Below are 21,581 nucleotides of genomic sequence, written 5' to 3'. Positions count from 1 at the left end.
AACTCGATGCGTGTGTGGTTTAGATGATAAAACCTTAGTGATAATATCCATAGCAACAGTATGAGATTCGTTGGTGTATATATGGATACCACGTCCATGGTGACCAGAATGGTGCAACTAGACGATAATACGTTTCACAGTTTCCTAAGGACGTGAGGTGTATCCTGTACATATGAATATGTTTCTTTGACATTTGGTTGTAAACATTTGTCTTAAACAGCCAAGGGTTCCAGCACTGATCCATTACAAGGGCTAATTGGTCTTGAAGGATTATTTAAAGTTTTATGGACTTTCGGAACTCCGTATAAAATAGGGATTTGTGGATGAGAAACGTACAAAGATTGTTCTTTTTTGGTACAAAATGGGTCTTTTCTTCTGTTAATAAATTGGCAATCATTGTCTTCAATTGTGGAGACTTGTGTCAATAACTCTTGGATGTACCGTGATCGTACTATGATATTGCCACCTTTATTAGCCAGCTTGATTATCTTTGTATTGGATGCTGAAGACTGCAAAGCTGCCCTTGAAAGTGATGTAAAGTTAATAAATGATTTAAATGGTGATGTTTCAAAGTCATTTATCTCTTTCAACACAAGGTCTCTGAATGTTGTAATGTGAGGTCTAAAGGACCCGGTAGGTCCCACTTTGATTTGGGATAAACGATAGATACACTGTATTGTGGGATGTCATTAAGCGTACAATTTTATTTGCAATTTCCTAATGAATCAATGGATGGAAATATTACTAACAATAGGATCATGTCTTAGAACGAATGAAAGACCCAAATTTAGTACTTGTTCTTAACACTGTGTTAAAGGGAATTGAGATAAATTGATCACTGCGGATCCTGTCGTGTTTTTGATCTTGTTTGTGGACCTTCCCAGTTGCTGTATGCCTGCAAGATGGGGTCCTTGCAGGGAGATCTCTGGTATGAATGGGACTGCCATCTCCCTTCTCCTCCCCCTGCCAAAAAAAAGGGGGGGGCAGAAAAGCCCCTACCCTGTGTTTTGGGATAATCAGAATCATTTAACTAATGGAACTATCTCCATTAGAATCTTCAAATGTAATCAGACTGTGTTGAGATGGTTCATTATTCAGTCAGCGGTAGCCATTATTGGATGTATAGTCCGTTTCATCTCTTCAATTTCTTGATTTAGCTTGCTTCAGAGAACGAAAGTCCTCTAATATTTTCTTATGATTATCAATGATCTAATTGGTCCACTGAAAAGTCACTTTATACAAGAGTTAAGTTTGGATAATTGATTACTTGTATCCGTAATAGAAATGTTAGTATGTTCCACTATCAATAACATGAGATCAATTGAGCATTTGTTTAAAACGGAAATCCATTTGATTATGAATGAGTCATCTTCCTGGAATAAAAGAGGTTTATTTATACGTAAACCTCTAGGAATAATCTGTTGGCATAGATACCTGTATTAAAATAACTGAGTGAAGAAAGAGGGTCAACATTTAGAAACCACCTTATATCGTAAACCTACCACCAAAAATAATTTATAAGTACCAGTTTTCATCCTCATGCCTTTAAAAATGGGCTTCCTGTTTTTTCAGATCCATAGAGTGTGTTCCTTGATTATAGATTTTAAGGAGCAGTTATGTGCCCTAAACTTTTTTTTTTTAACGTGGGTATCCCCTTCCACTAATAAGTGCAGTGTATAAGAGAGCATTATACTCTCCCCATTCATCATTGTTGGAGTATCCGGCTAAACATTCTTCCATTCAAAATATTTGTCTTATAGCATTCTGATAAAGGTTTTTTTTGATAGTTCAGAGCATTTATCTGCATTGGCATGTCCTTCAGTGGTATTCTGTTTTTTCTGATGAGCCATTATCTTTTCAGAAGGGTCCCAGTATAAGAGATCAGGTCATTAATGCAGCGTTCCCTCCTATTACAAAATAAGGTACAAACATCTGGCTATTTGGAACATTAGTCATGTGGCACATGTGACATGAGCGCCAACACCATGGAAGGTGGCATATGGCAACATCTGATTACTAAAAAGATTTAAGAATTTTTTTTTCCCCAACACTGACTAATTCTCAAAGTGTGATATTTGTTGCAGTGCACATGCCCTCAATTATATGTGGGACGCACTTCAAGGCCAATAATACGTTTAAGGGAATATCGAAGCAAACTACATACCAAGAAGTTGGATACATCAATTGTCAAGCATAGTTTACAGCACAATCAAAGCTTTGATCAACTCCATTGGACTACCTTGAATATAGTGACCATCTCAGATAGAAGTGGAAATACCCCAGCCCTTTTAAATTATAAGGAAGAAAGATGGACCTACAGTCTATCATCATGCTCTCTCTTTGGTATGAATGATAACATTGAGATGTCATTGATCTGAAGCAATAAAACAGCAGCTATTTTTCATTGGTTACTTTAAATATTTCCTTCTTCATTGGATAACATTTGGTACACTAAGTGTTTAAAAATCTGAGTTTGTAAAATGGCAGATCCCAACTTGAAACACTATAGTAGTATAATGCTATGATGATTTAGAGGCTATCTGAACCAAGACACATGTATTTCACTTTATTCTACTGTACCATTTTTGGGGAGTTAATATACAAGTTAATACATTTCTCCCATTTTAGATTGATAACGCATTTGTTCTGGCCCCTGAGAAAGAAGTGCTTCCGAAACACAAGTTGTGTTGGACCAGTAGATACAAACTCACATTAAGGATAGTGTATTTGGTTTTTCTCACAATTGTAAAATAGCACAAGTACAGTATTTTGAAAAAAGTGTTCAGAGGCCTATGATAATGTTTCAAAGGGTGTTTGATCACTTTTGTGGTTATTAAAGTTGGTAATTAACCCAACAAGTGAATTGAAAAATCACCCATTATATACATGTTTTAGAGACCTCATAACTGTTTCCTTTATGTATGGTTCTGTATACATTGACATTGCATTCTGTACAAAACTCAGTTCCTTATTTAGCTTTGTCAAGTAAGACTGGAAGATTGGGCATCCAAATGACAGATGAAATTTAATGTGGACAAGTGCAAGGTGATGCATATAGGGAAAAATAACCCTCGCTGTAGTTACACTATGTTAGGTTCCACATTAGGCACTACCACCCAGAAAAGATCTAGGCGCCAGAATGGATAATACATTGAAATCACCTCGGTATGCTGTGGCAGTCAAATAAGCAAACAGAATGCTAGGCATTAAAAAGGGAATGGTGAATAAAACAGAACACATCTTAATATACTTATTCCCATAACAGAATCCATGTCAAAAACCCTCAAGTTCTGGGACAGCTGCCTCCTACTTACTAGCCTCAACCCAGTCCTCAACACCTCCAAGACAGAACTCCTCATCTCCCCCAACCCCAATACTCTTCCCCCCACGAGCCCTACAATGGCCATGGTTGCCCATTTAAGAGACCTAGGCCTTACACTGAACCACCACCTGAACTTAAAGAAATTTGTTAATACGACCAAAGAATGCATCTATAAACTACAAATACTGAAAAAGCTCAGACCTCTCCTCCACTTCTGTGACTTCCGGATGGTCCTCTAAGCTACCATGTTCTCAAAAATTGACTATTGCAACTCCCTCCTCCTGGGCCTCCCTGCAAATACCATAAAACACCTACAGATGCTCCAGAATGCCGCCACTAGAATCCTAACAAACAGAGGTGACCACATCACACCCATACTTAGGAATCTACATTGGCTCCACCAATTCCACCATGCACACCCACACTAGCAAATGGGCCTTCTCCAGAGCTGGACCATCTCAGTGGAACGCCATGCCCCCTGACCTACGCCAGGAAACCTGCCCACTGACCTTCAAGAAAGAACTTAAGACCTGGCTGTTCACACAGGCCTTTCCCCAACATCACAAATGTCAGATTCCTAACCTCTCTAAAGTTATTTGATACCCTGCAAATGTCAATGGAAACCCTATGTTATGTTATTCTACAGGCAGCCTAGCAAATTCTAATGTATCATTTTGAATTTCTAACCTTGTTATAACCACTTTCTACATTCCTCATTTTTAACTGATTAGGTTTTGATGTAAGTTTGATGTAAACCACCTTCGTTTGATGTGATATGACTTGTCATGAACGTTGGTATAGAAAAGAATTTAAATAATCTCTCTATTGCTCCATGGTGAGACCACACCTTGAGTACTGTGTACAATTCTGGTCCCTGCATCTCAAAAGATAGTTGCGATGGAGAAAGTACAGAGAAGGGGAACCAAAACGATAAAGGGAATGGAATGGCTCCTCTATGATGGAAGGCTAGAGAGATTAGGGCTATTCAGCTTGGAGAAGACAGCTGAGGGGGAATATGATAGAGGTCTATAAAGAGTATATACTCTGTTACTAGAACTTGAGTGTACTTCATGAAGTTAAGTAGCACATATAAAACTAATCAGAGAAAATTCTCACACAATTAAGCTCTGGAATTTGTTGCCAGAGGATGTGGCTAGGGCAGCTTGCCCTCTTCATACTGCTTAACACCCACCATGTAGTACCTTTCCCCAAGGAAAAGTAACTTGCTAGCATGAGGAAGCAAAATGTCTCTGGCTGTATCCCTTCCCTCTGGAACTCCTGAACTCTAGACCAGGGGTCGGGAACCTTTTTGGCTGAGAGAGCCATGAAGGCCACATATTTTAAAATGTAATTCCGTAAGAGCCATACTAACTACAACCCCCCACCCTCCTGACCCCCCCAGGACCTGCCAAAAGTCCCTGGTGGTCCAGCAGGGGTCCAGGGCTCGCAGACAAATCTTTAATAAGTAAGTAAAAATCTAATAAAAACCCCCACCCGCCTGACGGCCCCCAAGACCTCAAATTAATTTACTACAACCCCCCACCCTCCTGAACCCCCCAAGACCTGCCAAAAGTCCCTGGTGGTCCAGCAGGGGTCCAGGAGCTATCTCCTGGACTTGGGCTGTCGGCTGCCAGTAGTCAAAATGGCGCCAACGGCCCTTTGCCCTCACTATGTCACTGGGGTCGACCAATGGTGGCGGTAGCCCCTATGACATAGTAAGGGCAAAGGGCCATCGACACCATTTTGATTACTGGCAGCAAACGGCCCTTTGCCCTTACTATGTCACAGGGGCTACCGCCGCCATTGGTCGACCCTAGTGACATAGTGAGAGCAAAAGGCCATCGGCGCCATTTTGACTACTGGCAGCCGACAGCCCAAGTCCAGGAGATCACTCCTGGACCGTTCCTGGACCCCCGCTGGACCACCAGGGACTTTTGGCAGGTCTTGGGGGGGGTCAGGAGGGTGGGGAGTTGTAGTAAATTAATTTTGGAGGTCTTGGGGGGCGTCAGGAGGGTGGGGGGTTTTGTTAGATTTTTACTTTTTTATTAATGATTTGTCTGCGAGCCAGATGCAGCCATCAAGAGAGCCACATCTGGCTCGCGAGCATTAGGTTCCTGACCCCTGCTCTAGACAGACTGATACCAGATCTCTTGAGTTTTATTGAAAACAAAAAAATTAAACCTGGCAGCTTGAGACCTTTGGCCCATGAACATAGTTCACTGGCTTCCCTTTCCAAATTGTAGTGCTTTCTGTGTTTTCTTGTAGCTATTTTTGCATTCTGTTCCCCTGTGCTCTTGTAATCCTTGCTTTGGTTTTAGGTTTTATTCAAGTTTTAAGTTGGCCTCCATGGCTCTGTTTAACTCACTTTAATCTCTCTCACTGGAAGAGTGTAATAAACAAATCACATATTTCACTCAAATTTGATTGTCAAATTGCTTTTAGAGAAGTGCTGAAACTAGGACAAATGTTCCAAGAATTTCGGCTTTCAGCAATTCTGGGACAAAGTTTCAATATGTGAAAAACTGATCTAGTCAGGACATAGGAAAAATTTTTAAAAAAGTGAAAAATTGTCTGTTTTGATGGAGAAAACCACAGTAGAAATATGCATGGTAATTTGTTTTAGAGGTGTTCAATCTGATGGGCCAAACAATGGACCCAGGGTAGGCATAAAAAACAGTTCACTACTGTCAATTCACAAAATGGATTTTAACTTCACAATGGACACTGGCCTGTATTTTAGAAAGATAGAGATGAATTTCTGACAGCAGTTACTGCTTATCTGCATTGAAGCAGGCACTGTTTACCTAAGCCTCTGAAAGAAAAGTATGGTCTCAGCAAACACAGACGGGAGCTTAAACAATGGCAGCCCTGTCAGTACCTGAGGGGAGACAAACCTGAAGCCCTTGAGCAAGCTCAGAAGTACCTGGAAATACCTACTCCAAGCCCAAGCGGAGTTCTTATCAGATTCAAGCGAACTCTTTGGGCAGCTCTCTGCTACATGGCAGAAGAATGGCCCTCTGAGGGGAGAGGAGGGGCATGAAGCTGGGGAGTCAAGCAGTCTAAGTGAACAAAGTGAGCCCATCACAATTCATGTTCCTGTTTTTCATATGCAGGAAACCACTGAATATGTATATTCTAACTCTTAAAATCAGCTTGGAAAAGGGGATCTGGCCTCAGCTAAGAAAATGCCCATCCACACCATCAAGATGTCAGTCATCGCTCTCTACCCTGCTATGCAACTAAGCTGGCCAATGAAAGCCAGTGCCCCAGAGCACTGAATTTAAATGCATAGTTGAACACGTCTGTCTTCAAGGAATTTGCCAAGTCCACTGCCCTTTATCCAGGTAGAGACCTACAGCCTGCTTCAGAGAGCATTTGAGTCCTCCAGCTTCTCACAGCTTAGTGACCAAATATCTTCAAAGTAGTGAGACTAGGTCAATTCATGTGTCCTGTTTGGGGTTTATTAAGTTAGCTAGCAGTTGCTTCTAATTTGCAAACCATTCTAAGGTGATGTGTTAATGTTCTAATTTACTCATACTTGCCAAACCTCTTGCCATAAGTACATTTTGCGCTAAAGATTTATGTGTTTCTATGATTGCTAAAGAACAGAAACCTAGAAATGCAGCAGAAAAGGACCAGATGAACCGTCCAGTTTGCCTAGTAAGCTTCTGATAATATCTGCTGTGCCATGCAAGTCACCCCTATGCTTAGTTTTCCATACCTTAAACGTCAGGGCCCTTATTGATTGCCGTTTGAATCCAATTCCCCATTAATCCTTGCCATTGAAGCACAGCACAATGTTGGAGTTGCATCAAACTATCAGGCTTATTGGTTAAGGGTAGCAATCGCCATATCAGCAAGTTACCCCAAGCTTGTTTCTCCAGACCGTAAAAGTCTGGGGCATTGGTTGCTGTTAGAATCCAATTCCACTTTTCCCTGGTCATTGAAGCAGAGAGCCATGAGAGTTGCATCAACAGTATGAAGGCTTACTGGTTAAAGGTTGAAACCACCATACCAGCAAGTTACTTCCATGCATTCTGGTCTTCATTTCCATCCTGTAGCCTTTAGGGATCCACAGTGTTTCCCATGCCCCTTTGCATTCCTTCACTGTTTTAGTTTTCACCACCTCCTCCGGAAGGGCATTCCAGGCATCTACTACCCTCTCCGTGAAGAAATATTTCATGACATTGGTTCTGAGACATCCTCTCTGGAGTTTCGTTTTGAGACACCTAGTTCTACTGATTTCTTTTCAATGGACAAGGTATTTCAAATGTGTATATTTGAATCTTTCAGACAAGGGTCTGCATCATTATCTCCCCTGCACCTATTCTTCCAGGGTAAACATATTCAGATCCTTCAGCCTCTTCTCATAGGTCTTCACACAGATCACACAGCATTTTGGACACTTCTTTGGAACACCTCCATCATGTCTGTCCCTTTTGAGATTATGGATTCCGGAACTGAACATAGTACACCAGGTGAGGACTCACCAAGGACCTGTACAAGGGCATTATTGCTTTTTTTCTTACTGATTATTCTTTTCTATGCAGCCCAGCATTGTTCTGGCTTTAGCTATTGTCTTGTCACATTGCTTTGCCATCTTCAGATTTCTAGACACCATTACCCCAAGATCCCTCTCGGTCTCTGCATATCAGTCTTACACACACATCACATACAGCACTTTTGGATTACTGCACTCCAGATGCACAACACTGCACTTCTTGGCACTGAATTCCAGCTGCCAAATCTTCAAATATACTTCCAGCTTTTTTAAATTTTTCATTCTCTATTCCTTCAAGCGCGTCCATTCTGTTGCAGATCTTAGTATTACCTGCAAAACCAGGTTTTATGTTCTATCTTTTCCGCAATGTTGCTCAAAGATATTGAACAGAAGTGGTCCCAAAACCAAACCTTGTGATACCCCACTTAACACAGTTTTCTCTTCAGATTAGGAGAGAGAGAGAGAGTATAATGTTAAATGGAACTTATCAGTCAACTGGTTTGTAATCTACGCCATTACCTTGGTGCTCACTCCCAAGCTGCTCATTTTATTCACAAGACTATGAGAGCCGTATTGAAAGCTCTACTAAAATCAGGGTAGATCACATCAAGTGTTCTTCCTCAATCCAATTCTCTATTCATCCAATAAAAAGAATCAAGCAAATTTGTGACAGGACTTTTTCCCCTGGTGAATCCATGCTGCCTTGGGTCCAGCAACCCACTAGATTGTAGATTGTTCACCATCCTTTCCTTCAGTCTCCATTAATTTTCCCACCACTGAGATGAGACTAACTGGCCTGTACTTTGTGGCCTCCTCTCGGCCACCACTTGTGAAGCAGGACCACCACTCCTGTTTCCAAGGATCTATTTAACAGGTCCTTCAGTGGACCAGCAAGCACTTCTGAGCTCAGTATTCCTGGGGTGTATCTCATCCGGTCCCATGGCCTCGTCCACTATTTGCCTAGCTCCTCCCATATAATCTTTTTTGTAAAGATTGTCTGTTCTATTCCCATCTACAGCGTTAACCAGCAACAGACCTTCTCCAGTATCTTCTTTAGTGAATACCAAATGAAGTATTTAATATTTTTGCCATGTGTTACTCTACATATTACCCCTTGTCATCTTTCAATTTCACTATACCACTTCTGACCTTCCTTCCTTCACCAACTGTGAAAGGTGGGCTGAGTGGTGGTATATAACATAAAACACAATCTAGTACAAAGCAAAAAAAAAACTTAAGTTTACTAAATATAATAAAATTGTATAAAAACTGTATAATTAGTAAAGACAACATCAAAAGTGAATATCAGTAAGAAGCACACAGTATCACCATAAACATTACATAGATTAATCAAGACAAAGTTATTGCAAACAACAAGATTCAGAAATAGAGAAAGTTTACACAGGAAATGCCATCTCAGACAGGAAGGCCTATGAGGAAAGTATCTTCATGAAAAAATGGAAGGCTGTATGGCACCAGAACTCCACAAACCAGCTGTTCACTGTGGCTCAATCAAAAGCCAACACTGTCAAATGCAATTCCTTATATCCTTACTTTTCTGCTCTAATCCAGCATCTGCACGTTAGGTATTCTGGCTTGCACTCATCTCTTACTATAACCAGGAAAGCTGCAATTCATTAAGCTATGGCCAATTAAACTGGTACTGCCTGATTCCGTAAAGGTTCAAACACAGGACTTCGCCAGGCTTATCTCTTAGAAAAACAGATTTAGAATGAACAGAGTATCCTGCATTCTATTAAGAAAAACAAATGACGGCATGCTACAATTTCAGGCCTCTCTTATGCTAAAGCTATGTGTGATGTACATATTGATCCACATTTATTGTTGAATGTTTTAGTCCCTCACTAACCCCACTTTGCATACAATGTTTTCTGGAACCACATTAACTAACCTCTTAAAATAACTTACACTGATATCTCTGAAAAATATTTCCAAAGCAGTAAAATGAGGCAACCTCTTCTGCTTGACCTTTTGCTTTCTATATTATTCATCTCCCTCAGTTTTAACAGATATTCTTCCATGTTTTGAGATCCTTCATACTTGAATGCTATTTTTTGCCTTTCAGCCACTTTCTTAAAGATTGGTTTCTTTTTCCTCTTACTCTTGTTTCTTTTTCTAACATATAGATTTGTTACCTTGGTAATAGCTCCTTTTAGCTAGGCCCATTGTTCCACCTCATCCATTTTCTCCCAGTCTTCCACGTATGTCCCTATTTTGACAAACTATTTTTGAAATTCAAACTGATCTTTGTGTCACTTATGACCTATTCACAAAATCAAATCATACTGTTTGATGATCACTCGTTCTCAGGTGAGCCCCTACCAAACAGACATCACCATTAGTGAGCACCAAATCAAGAATTACACCCTCCTGTGGGTTCCATTACAGTTTGAGTACAGTCCCTTGAAGGGCATCCACTCTCATTTGTCCATTGCCAGAGGATGCAGTTAGTTTAATTGCGTTTCAAAAAGGTTGGTAAGATCCTAGAGGAAAAATCCATAAACTGCTATTAATCAATAAGGAATAGTAGCTTAAGATTTATTTTGTGTTTGGATACTTGCAGGTACTTGTGGCCTGGTTTGGCCTCTGTTGGAAACAGGATGCTGGGCTTGATGGACCCAGCATGGTAATTTCCTATGTTCTTAGTCTAGTTCTTCTGTTTGAGTCAGTAGCCTGTAGATCACACCAGTAAAAATGGAAGCACCATTATTTTTTTTTAGGACCATTCACAATGCTGCTTCTCTACCCCATGTTCCTTACAATTCCTTTGCTTGGATATTGTTTTTGACAAAGATACTCCTCCTTTTCTGTCTTCTCTTAGCAAGGTACAGCTTGGGATGGCCTTATTCCAATCATGAGACTCAGTGAACCTGGTCTCCATGGCAGCAACAATATCTAAGTCTGCCTCCAGCATTAGGGCCTGCAGGTCTGGGATTTTGGTGCCTAGACTACAAGTATTTATAGTCACAGCTTTCCAGCTGCTCTTCATATTTGCCTTTTCTACTTTTTTTTTTAGAACAGATTGTTACTTTTCCCTCTCCCTGTTTTGCCTGGGGGGGGGGGGGGGAAGGAGGATGTGACATGCCTAATTCACTGACCACCTCCTGCCACCCTCGCTCCTTAAATGACTGAATGTATGATCTGAATTTTTTCACTTAGCATCCTCTTACCACTGAAATGTAAGTCATCCTTACCATATCATCTTATTGCTCCATACACCGCTCCAGCTTCCAATGTATCCAAATGCACATTCTTTACACCAGGTTTTCAGCCAGGCACTGAAGTTATATATATGGCTAAAACCTTTCCTTTCCATGAACAGGAAATAGCCTTTGCCATGTGTTTAATCTTTTCCCCTAGATTTTGGAAGTTTCTGTACTTTATGGACACTATTTTTAGCAAAGTCATTGGTCCCCGGATGGATGACAATATTGGAGTTCTTACTTTCTTCTATATTTGCATTGACCACCTGGTTTGCATTTGTTAGCTGAGGATCCTCGAAGGTATTTAACTTGTGTCCCCCATCAAAATGATTTACCAAACCGGTTCCTCTGATTGAATCTCCCAGAAGTAGCTTTCTTTGATGACATTTGATCATGTTGAAGGGTTTCTGGGTGCATTGGATGACCATTTCCCTTTCAGACATTTCATATTCTGTTAATTGGGCTTCATTTTGAAATGCAGAAAATGGATTACGTAAGGGTAACAGCAGAATACGGCCTGTGATTAAAGACGCCTACTCTAATCCAATTATTCCTGGGATTCTGAATCCTGAATGTCAGACTTCTTTTGGGGGGGGGGGGGGGGAGGTGGATACTCAGGATTTAGGATGCTTCAAAGGTGGGGAAGCTGGGTGTCTGTCACAGGTCTTGTTCTACTAGAGCCCACTTTAACCATTTATACCTGTGTTTCTGAATCCTCAGAGTTGGGAGAGATTCTGGATGCTGTAAGGAAGGGGAGTTTATTTAAATCTTGTATAATATTTCAGGTGCATTAGCTCCTTATTCAGGGTAGACAACTGAAGGAAAATTAGACAATCCTTAATTCTCCAAATGATAGGCCTTGGGATATAAGCACCACAAACTGTTGCACTGAATAAAGGTCATTTTGCTAATAGTGACTAATAAGTTAGTTGAGAGAGATACTTCAGGCCTGTATTAATTATTCCAGCTCCTTAGAAGACATTTAAAAGCAAACAACTAGGGGTGGGAGGGACTAAACAGCGGACATAAATCCAGGCCATAGTTTGCTTTATCAAAATGTGGTAAGTATCGCATGCAATAGCAAAAGGGGTGTGGTTTATGCAAATATTCATTTTATCGCAATTTGCGCTAATTACCTATGCGAAGAGCTAAGTTAGTGCAAATTGCGATAACATTATCAGACTTTGCGATAGGAGCCAGACCCGTTGTATTTCCCACATATAAACACTGGGGGGGGGGGGGGGAGAAAAGAGAGAGACTGGCCATGTCATCTCCCTAGATAGGTATTTGTATCCCTTTAGTAGGCCCACCTAGTAACTCGAGGTGAGGTTTAGGTATCAGTGTAAGGGCTTAGGGGCCCCTTTGACATTCAATGTTAGACGTACGAACAGAACAGTGGTCTCTTGTGAACATTTGATGACCCTCGGAGTAAGGAAACTCACTCCAAGATGAGATTTGTACAATGTTCTCTCCACCTAGCTTAATGGACTCTCTACCTGGGTAACATCAAGCTAGGTGGAGAGAACATTGTACAAATCTCATCTTGGAGTGAGTTTCCTCACTCCGAGGGTCATCAAATGTTCACAAGTGACCACTGTTCTGTTCGTACGTCTAACATTGAATGTCAAAGGGTCTCTCTCTCTCCGGAGGTCCCTGATGGCTAGTTGGATGCTCTGGGAGCTTCAAATTCATCTAAATAGGCCTTGCGGAAGACATTGCGCAAGGCGATAAAACCTTACCGCCAGGTCACGGCAGCTATCACACAGCCTAACGCAATTCAAAAAGGTGGTGTTAAAATCAGCGTTAAGTCTGTGCAATAGCTCTTCACAGTCAGGCAAACCCAGCCCACTCTCCGCCCCTAACTGCTCCTATTTTTCAAATTTGGATCGCACCATACGATATGGTGCTATCGCATGCGTTAAACACGTTTTCACATGCGGTAAGGGCCTATCACATGCGTTAATGGGGCTTTTTGCATTCGCTAAGCCCTTAACGCATGCGAAAAAGCCTTAGCGTATTTTGATAAATGACCCCCTATATTAGGAAAATATAGAATAAAGTTATATTAAATTAGACTGTTAAGACAACCAAAGCAGGAAACCAGGTAAGCAGTGCTGGAACCACGTGAGCTGTGTTATAATTGTGTGTAACTGGACTTTAGTAATGCTTAGCTTGATTACTCCTTACTGTGTAATTGATTATACCACACCCAGAAAGTCTAAATGTTTTCTCTGATAACCTAATACCGTATATTAAAAATCTCTATTCTGAGTCAAATGGGTGTAAATTCCTGGGCTTATCTAATCACAAAGGTAAAATAAGTGGTAATTTTCTGTAGCACTGTCAGTCCCCATGGGGGGGAGGGCAAGCAGTATCCAGACTGCAGCTTGCACTTATAAAGCCGTACACTAGACTTACACATTAGGATACAATTAATAAGTTCCGTTCTGTGATGGCTGCTTTCTTTAGAGTACATGCCAACTAGATAAACCTACAACAGGTCAAACATACTGTGGACACTTTAAATTTATAAAAGCATTACCCATAAAGCCATGAGTTTAAACTAAAGGAATTGAAAAGGAAAATTCATTTGTGGCAAGACTGTCAATGAATGTTTTAAGATTTTGCAATTGAATAAAGTAGTAAAAAAAATTTGAACCTATAAAAATGTGTCTTGTTTGATGTTGAGGTTAACTTCCTATGTATAACATGCAAGCCGGCTTTAAAGGAACATTTACTTAAAGCTGAAAACATTCTTACCTGAAGCAGCAGGTTGCCTGTTCCAAGGAGATGTAAGTCTGGGACCTATGACATTTTTACTTGTACTTCCTTTCCTCACGACAGTTGTAGACAAAGGTGCTTTTGCAACAGGTTGAGCAATTATTTTGTTTCTCACATTGGACGGGGTGTCCCTCTGAAAAGTTTTTCTTGAAAATGCCTGTTTAAAAAATAAATTTCAAAATGGAAAAAAGTTTTTGGCACCAAAGTGACATAGGATCTTCCTCACTGTGAAAACAGTAATGTAACAGTTCCAACATTAACACTAAAATCTGCAACCATTTAAAAATACTACCAAGTCCATAAATTATTTTTCAACAACTGAAAATGCTCTGCTTATTTATTACTGCACCAATATAAGGAAACCAGTTGAGGTAAATACTTGGGCATTACTGATTTATTGTGCAGTTTTATTTCACTCCACTGTTAACCTCACCCCATTTAAGATTCAGAGCTTTCTCCTGGCTCTCTGTTAAATGGTATTGCAGACCTATTTTACATATGTGACCAGGCTTCACCAATCACTAATATTTCCCAGAGAGATTCTAGCTAGGCAGAGCAGGAGAGGGGTTTCTATTTTAGAATGCCTCCCATTGCTTTAACTGCACCATTTTGGGGGTATGGCATCTAGGGTATATAATCACCTGGTACGTGCTGAGTTCAAAGGGGACAGAGGAAGAGATAGGAGTCACTGCTAGAGATTCCTCCAGGATCTCAAACAAATGGTAAGGAGAAGCTGAAGAGTTGGTGAGAAAAGCAAGAGGTTCCAAATGTCTCCAGCAGGTTGCTGGAGTAGAAACCCCCCAGGATTTCAGCTTAGGAAAATATTCCTTTAGGATTTCATTGAGAATTTTGAATTCCCCCCAGGATTCTGAGCAGGAGTGGAGTTTGAGATTCTTCCCAGGGTCTGAAGAAAAAAAAAAGTTGACTACTATGGGTGGGGGCTTCTGTTCATCATTTTTCATATCTAGACACAGCTTTTGAAAAAGATTTTTGGACTTTCACCTTGACCAGTCTGAAGGGAAGGGCGAACCCCCAGTATCCCAAAGGACTGGGGCAAAGATCTTGTTGCCTGAGCCAACTGAACAAGAGTACAAATAAATAGAAATATTTTTGAAATAAGGACCTAAGGGGTAGACTAGTTAAATCACAAGCAGATTGTGATAAATTGCAGGAGGACCTTGTGAGAATGGATGATTGGGCTTCCAAATAGCAGATGAAATTTAATGTGGAGAAGTGCAAGTTGATGCATAAGGAAAAATAACTTTTGCTGTAGTTACATGATGTTCGGTTCCATCTTAGGATTTACCACCCAGGAAAGATCTAGGTGTCAGTGTGTAATATGTTGAAATTATTGGCTCAGAGTGCTGTGGCGGTCAAAAAAGCAAGTGTTAGGAATTTAGGTAGGGAATGCAAAATACAATAGCGAATGTCAATGTCTATCGCTCCATGGTGAGACTGCACCTTCAATGATGTGCGCAATTCTGGTTGCCGCATCTCAAGAGATAGTTGCACTGGAGAAAGTGCAGAGAAGGGCAATCAAAATAAGGGGCATGGAATAGCTCAAGAGCTTAGGGAAGTTCAGCTTGGAGAAGAGATAGCTGGTGGGGGCATATGATGGAAGTCTACAAAATCATGAAAGGACTTGAACAAGTTAATGTAAATCAGTTATTTACTTTAATATAATACAATGATTAGGGAGCACTCCATGAAGTTAGCAAGTAGCTCATTCAAAACAATCAAAATTCTTTCACTCAATGCACAGCGAAGCTCTGGAACTCATTGCCAGAGGATGTGGTTATGGTAGTTTGTGTAACTGGGTTTAAAACGTTTGGATAAGTTCCTTGAGAAGTCCATAAACTACTATCAATAAGAATTAGTAGCTTGGGATCTATTTAATGTCTGGGTACTTGACAAGTACTTGTAACTTGGATTGGCCACTGTTGGACACAGGATGCTGGGCCTGCTGGACCCTTGGTCTGATATAGTATGGCATGTTCCTATGTTCATATGTATTGTTACCCTACAGTTTTTGGGTCTGATATTTTTCTACCTTTTCATTTTTTTTTGCTGTAAACCCATTCCAGAAATATTAAAGGGCGAGAACTTTTTCTCTATGGATAATGGAGCAAAGGAAATAAGAGCATGTATTTAAGATTGTTAGTTTGGGGTTTTTTTGTTTTTTTTTATGGTGGCCTGGATCATCCTTTTTACATTACAATAAATACTATTATGCATTAAAGGGTTTTTTCTACCAGTGTACCTTGACTTTTGCCTTACTAGGGAATGGAGGGACCTCTTTGTTCCTCTAGGTTTCTCCCAATTGTTCTGATTTTGGCTTGCTTGCTATTGTTCACTATTTGATACCTTCAAGAGCTTTGACTTTAATTGTGTAATCGTCACAGAGGTAGTGATAGCCAATGTCAGGAGCCCTGAAGGAGCAATATTCCTCCCCATTGGGACCTGAACCTGGACCCATAGCACCCCTTGTCTAGGGTAAAGCACCAAAATGGGAGAACAGCTACACATAGAACTGGTCATATCCTAATAGGGAAGCCTTGAGGACTAGTGAGGTTTTCAGACATGTGCAGTTTCATCAACTTTGAAGGGCCACTGCATTTGTGTGTTAGCTTTTTCAATAGCTGTTCCAGTCCTCTGGAATACCTTACTAGAATGCCTAAGAACACAAAGTGATAAAAACATTTTTAAAAAGGGGCTTAAGACCTGGTTATACAGAGAAGAGTTTGCAGGGGAAAGTATTGTCCTATAGTGACGAGTGCATTGAATATTTTTATAACAGATGTTTCACTCTCTCATTCACATTGTTTCATTTGTATCTTATTTTAAAATATATAATTTTATGTATGGTTTTCTTGTAAACTGCTGTGATATACTGAATAGTGGTATAGAAAAATCTTTTAAATAAAAATTAATGAAGCAGTGTATGTTGACATTTATGTAGCACCTTAAGCAAGGCTCTTTAAAACAGGTAGGAGTCCATGCATCAGAAAACTTTCAACCTAAATTCCTAAATTATGAGAAATAGTGATTCACAAAGTATAACCCTAAAGAGGAGTAAGGGAAGGTATAGACAGCTACCATACAACAGCCTGCTGTAGATTAATGGCAGTTTAATATATCTAAACCCTTCACAAAATATTTAGTCAAAACAGCTACATACTTCTTTAGTTGCCTTATTGGTTGACTTTGGTAGTCACCATAACCGACATGACTGATGCTATTCCCACCCCATGCTCCTTGAGCAGTCAGCCAGGTACTGGGGAGATTGCAATATATCTGCATACTTCTCCCAATTGCCTCATGTCCCTGCAACCTACATGGGCTTCCAACAATTGGCTAAGAGGTACACACCATAGCATTACCTCAAGTCTGTAATTTTCACTATTTCCTATGTACCCCCTATATCAACCCTTCCTGATGCTAATCCTCCCCAATCCTACTTGCTGCAAACTACTAACAGCCATAAAGTCCACTGTCCTCAGTCTCTACATTCTTTACCTCATCTACCATTCTGTCTTCTGCCTTATTCACTACTCCCGAGCTTCAAAATTTTCTTCCTTTTATCCAGCCATTTCTACTCTCCCCACAGCATCTCATCCTCATCACTATTATCACACTTCCACTTCTCCCTAATGTCCTGCTCCTCAATCTGAGGATATCAATCCCAATTGTGGACCTCCAAAGCAACTTTCTCCCCATCTGTACATGTCAAACTGTTGCGCCCTCCAATCTTATCCTTATTCCCTTCTTTGCTCCTTCTCCCATGATCCTTGTGGAACGTTCACTGTTTCCAACAAGCTTGCCTACATGCATAATCCCTCATATGATCATCTTCTCATCTTGACTGACATGGGGCTTTCCTCCAAGACTCTGCTTCAGTTGCTGCTCTATTAAAGATTCTCTTCTCCCATACACCTTGCACAGTAAGCAGTGGTCATAGTATTGGACTGCTGCACTCTAGCTCCTATAGTTTTCCTTGGATGGCTCTCTGGGTGGCTGTTATTTAATTGCCCCCCCCCCCCGCCCCGATAAATATCCCTCTCAGAGTGATTCCTGCCTTTCTTTCTTCCTTGACCCATGTTCCCCTTCCCATAATCTTGGGGACTAACATCCATGTTAACTACTCTTCAAACACTTATGCCTCAACTCTATTAACCTCCCCATTTGACCTCTAACTGTTCTACTGTCCCTACTCACCAATATAGCCATTGCCTTGACCTAATCCTCTTTCAATTGCTGTCTCAGACTTCACTTCACATCTTCCCCTCTCAGACCATCGGATAATTTTCACATTAAACCACTTTCTCCAAAAACCTTATCCAACCACCAACACTTTCAGGATCTCTAGGCTATTAACCCATGTATCCTCACTACTACTACCATCTCTTCTCTACTACATTGAGTCAATTGACTAAGCAGTTTCTTCTTACAACACTATACTCTCTTCTGCTTTAGACATGCCTGCCCATCTTATCCATCCTATAAAGCAGTGCTTCTCAACCCAGTCCTCTGGGCATACCTAGCCAGTCAGGTTTTCAGGATATTCACAATAAATGTGCATGAGAAATTAACATACAATGGAAGCTATTCACAGAAGTCTATCCCATGCATATTCATTGTGAATATCCTAACTGGCTAGGTATGCCCAGAGGACTGGGTTGAGAAGCACTGCTGTAAAGTGCACTAAACTCCAACCTTGGCTCTCACCCAGAATGCTTATGTTCCTGTGATTGCTCTGCAGAATGTGTCTGGCTAAATCCCACATCCATGCACACTTCTTAGATTTTAAATTCCTTCAGACTTTCTTCCAGTCTATTACACTTGTCAAACAAGAGTATGTCCATCTGAAATTCTTGCCTCTTGTTTTTGCTACACGTAATTCCCTCAAACTGTCATCCCCCACCACCATCCCAGACAACAGCTATTTCCATGACAAGATTCACAAAGTTAGTCTTGAGTTCTTAATCGGGACACCTCTACCTCCCCACAACCTCAATTCATTCCTCTTCCCTTCTTCCACTCCTTGCCAACTTCTTTTCTGAATTCACAATGGAAGAAACTGCCCATCTTCTCTCCTCCGCCAAGTTTGCTACCTGTTCCTCTGACCCCATTCCCACCCATCTCATCTCTATTTCTTGTGCAGTCATCCCTCCCATCACATCCTCAAACTATCACATCCATTTCACCCTGCTACAACAGTACAGACAGGTGCGTTATGCCCCCCTACCAGGAGACAAAGGCAGCGTACACAACTTTCTCAGTGACCTCATCACCACTATATGGAGATAGTGCAGAACAGAGAAACCCAGCATATCCTACCTTTAACAGGTAGTAGTGGTACAGGTAGTACAGGATTTCTCTTAAACCTGCCTCCTGCTTCAAGGTTTTAGGCATTGGATAATCTTCTCTATGGCCAAGCCCTTTTGTTTCAGCCAGAATAATGAGCCCCTTGGCTAACATTTTTCTAGGGTCAAGCTCCTGGTTTTGGTCAGAGCAGTAAGCTTCTTGGAGATTTATAGTACCAGATAAGATTTGGTAGAGCTTAGGGAAGTGGTTTTTATTTTGACACAAGTTTATAAAAAAAAAAAAAAAAAGGGGGACTTGTGCCAGCAAGGCTTCAGGATTGAAATTAGATGGGTTTTATTTCTCTTGCTACCACCTACCTCTCCCCCAGACTATGTTTCATGAGATTTAAACCACCACAAAAAAAAAAAAAAAGAGAGTCAGTCAGCTGCTCATGTGGAGCATCACTGATACAGGTGGTGATGTGTCTGTTTCTGGTTCAGGTAAGTGTCTGGGGTCCAGACATCTATGTGCATAAAGACTGCTGCAGTAGCAGTTTGGTAGGGCAAGCACCATGGTCAACACTGAGGCCTGAAGCTGCATGTGGCCTGCGGTTGTTGTTGGGCAGCCTTGCGTTGCATGTATTCTGAGAAGGTGGCCTTGGGGCAGCTATTGGGAGCCAATACAGGTAAGGAGGATATCTATTTTCTCAGAGGAAAGTTAATAGTGGAGTACCCCAGGCATCTGTATTGGGATTAGTGCTTTTTAGTTTATAAATGATCTGGAAAAGGGAATGAGTACGGTGATCAAATCTGCAACAAATTTAGAGTTGTTAAATACAATCACAATACAAGGAATTACAGAATTACCTTAAGTGACTAGGCATCCAAACTGCAGATGAAACGTAATGCAAAGAAGTGCAAAAGTGATGCATACAGGGAAAGTAATCCCATCTGTAGTTACACCAAGGCTTCCCATACCTGTCCTGGGGATCCCACAACCAATCACGTCTTCAAGATCTCCACAATGAATATGCATGAGCAATTTGTATATATTTAGTCTCCATGATATGCAAATTTCTCATGCATATATGCATCTCTCATGGATATCCTGAAAACCCAACTGGCTGTGGGTCCCCAAGACAGGTATCTCCAGGGTGACTCAAACCTAAGTACCATACTAGGGGTCATCATGGACAATCCAGTGAAATCATTAACTTAGTATGCAGCAGTGAAAACAAAAACAAAAAAAGTGTTGGAAATTAAGGGAATAGAGAATAAAACGGAAAATACCATAATACATCTATTGCTCCATGATGCAATTACATCTACAGTACTGTGTGCAATTCTGGTTGCCAATCCTCAAAGATATGGCAGAACTGTAAAGGTTTCGGAGAAGGGATAAAGGGAATGCAACAGTTAGTTACTTTATGAGGAAGGCTAAAGAGGTTAAGGCTCTTCAACTTGAAGAGACAGCTGAGGGGAGATGTGAGGTTTATGAACTCATGAGTGAAATGGAACAGGTAAATGCAAATCAGTTTATTTCTTCAAAAAGTAAGACTAGGAGATTCACATTAAAGTTGAACACTGAAAAATCAGAACGTTTTGCTGCTCCCTTCCTACCCTGAAGTAACATTGAGAGCTGTGTGTCCTGTGTGAATACTTTCCATCTAAGGATTCAAGAACTGAGAAAGATCAAACTAAAGCTAAATCTGAGGATCTCCACTTTGAGTCTTCACCCTGAGGAAGAGGGAAATTGGGACTTATGCAGAGACTTATCCAGTTTTTTTTTTTTGGTTCTTTTTTAAAACCACTTGGAGGATGTTCTGCACAAACAAGGATACTCCTGTCCCCACTTGGGAACCTCACTTATCCATGTCCTGGAGGGAATGCGCTTTATCTGGTTAAGAGATCCTAGCATGAATAAAAGGACTGTGAACCATAAAGACTAGCTGTGTTAAGAATAGTTTTGAACTGTGCCATTCATTTAACCAAGTTATCTTCAGTCAAGTTTCTTTTTGAACACTCCAGTCTCCTGTGTTATTGGAACTTACAGCAATCACAGGGTAAAGTATACCTCTCCTACGTAAAAGTTAAAAAGTCACCCCTGAAACTCAAGTCTTGAAGGAGAAATGCCTTCCCACCACCAGTAAAGGACCCAGACCCCGGGGAAGAGAACTAGTACGAGTTGATTTAGTCCCAAGAACTAAATTTTATGGCCCCCTGCTACCTGAAAACAGTTTCATTCCTAAATATACCCCCTTAGAGTGCCATGTCATATAACCCTTAGTTCTACATTTTGCCTTCTGTCGTAAGTTTGTTGCCTCTATATTAATACCTTTCAAGTGTTTAGATGTATCATCCCAACATCGCTCTCCCCAAGTGCAGAGGTTTTAAACCTAATCCCCATTTTGACAATTGATGGATTCTCACACATGTCACTGTACACTAGA

General features: G+C 40.8%; 1 protein-coding gene across 2 annotated transcripts in view; it reads right to left on the bottom strand.

Moving 5' to 3' along the window:
• The window catches only part of LOC115083233 (microtubule-associated tumor suppressor 1 homolog), a 218,753-nt gene that overhangs the window by 92,742 nt on the left and 104,430 nt on the right, over nucleotides 1-21,581 (bottom strand). For both annotated transcript variants that reach the window (XM_029587051.1, XM_029587044.1), the window contains one exon: nucleotides 13,808-13,985. In XM_029587051.1, the coding sequence (XP_029442911.1) occupies nucleotides 13,808-13,985 (178 nt within the window). The remainder of the gene's footprint in view (nucleotides 1-13,807; nucleotides 13,986-21,581) is intronic.

The sequence above is a fragment of the Rhinatrema bivittatum genome, chromosome 1, assembly GCF_901001135.1.
Source record: "Rhinatrema bivittatum chromosome 1, aRhiBiv1.1, whole genome shotgun sequence".
Taxonomy (NCBI): domain Eukaryota; kingdom Metazoa; phylum Chordata; class Amphibia; order Gymnophiona; family Rhinatrematidae; genus Rhinatrema; species Rhinatrema bivittatum.
This window is presented reverse-complemented; position numbering and strand designations above follow the sequence as displayed.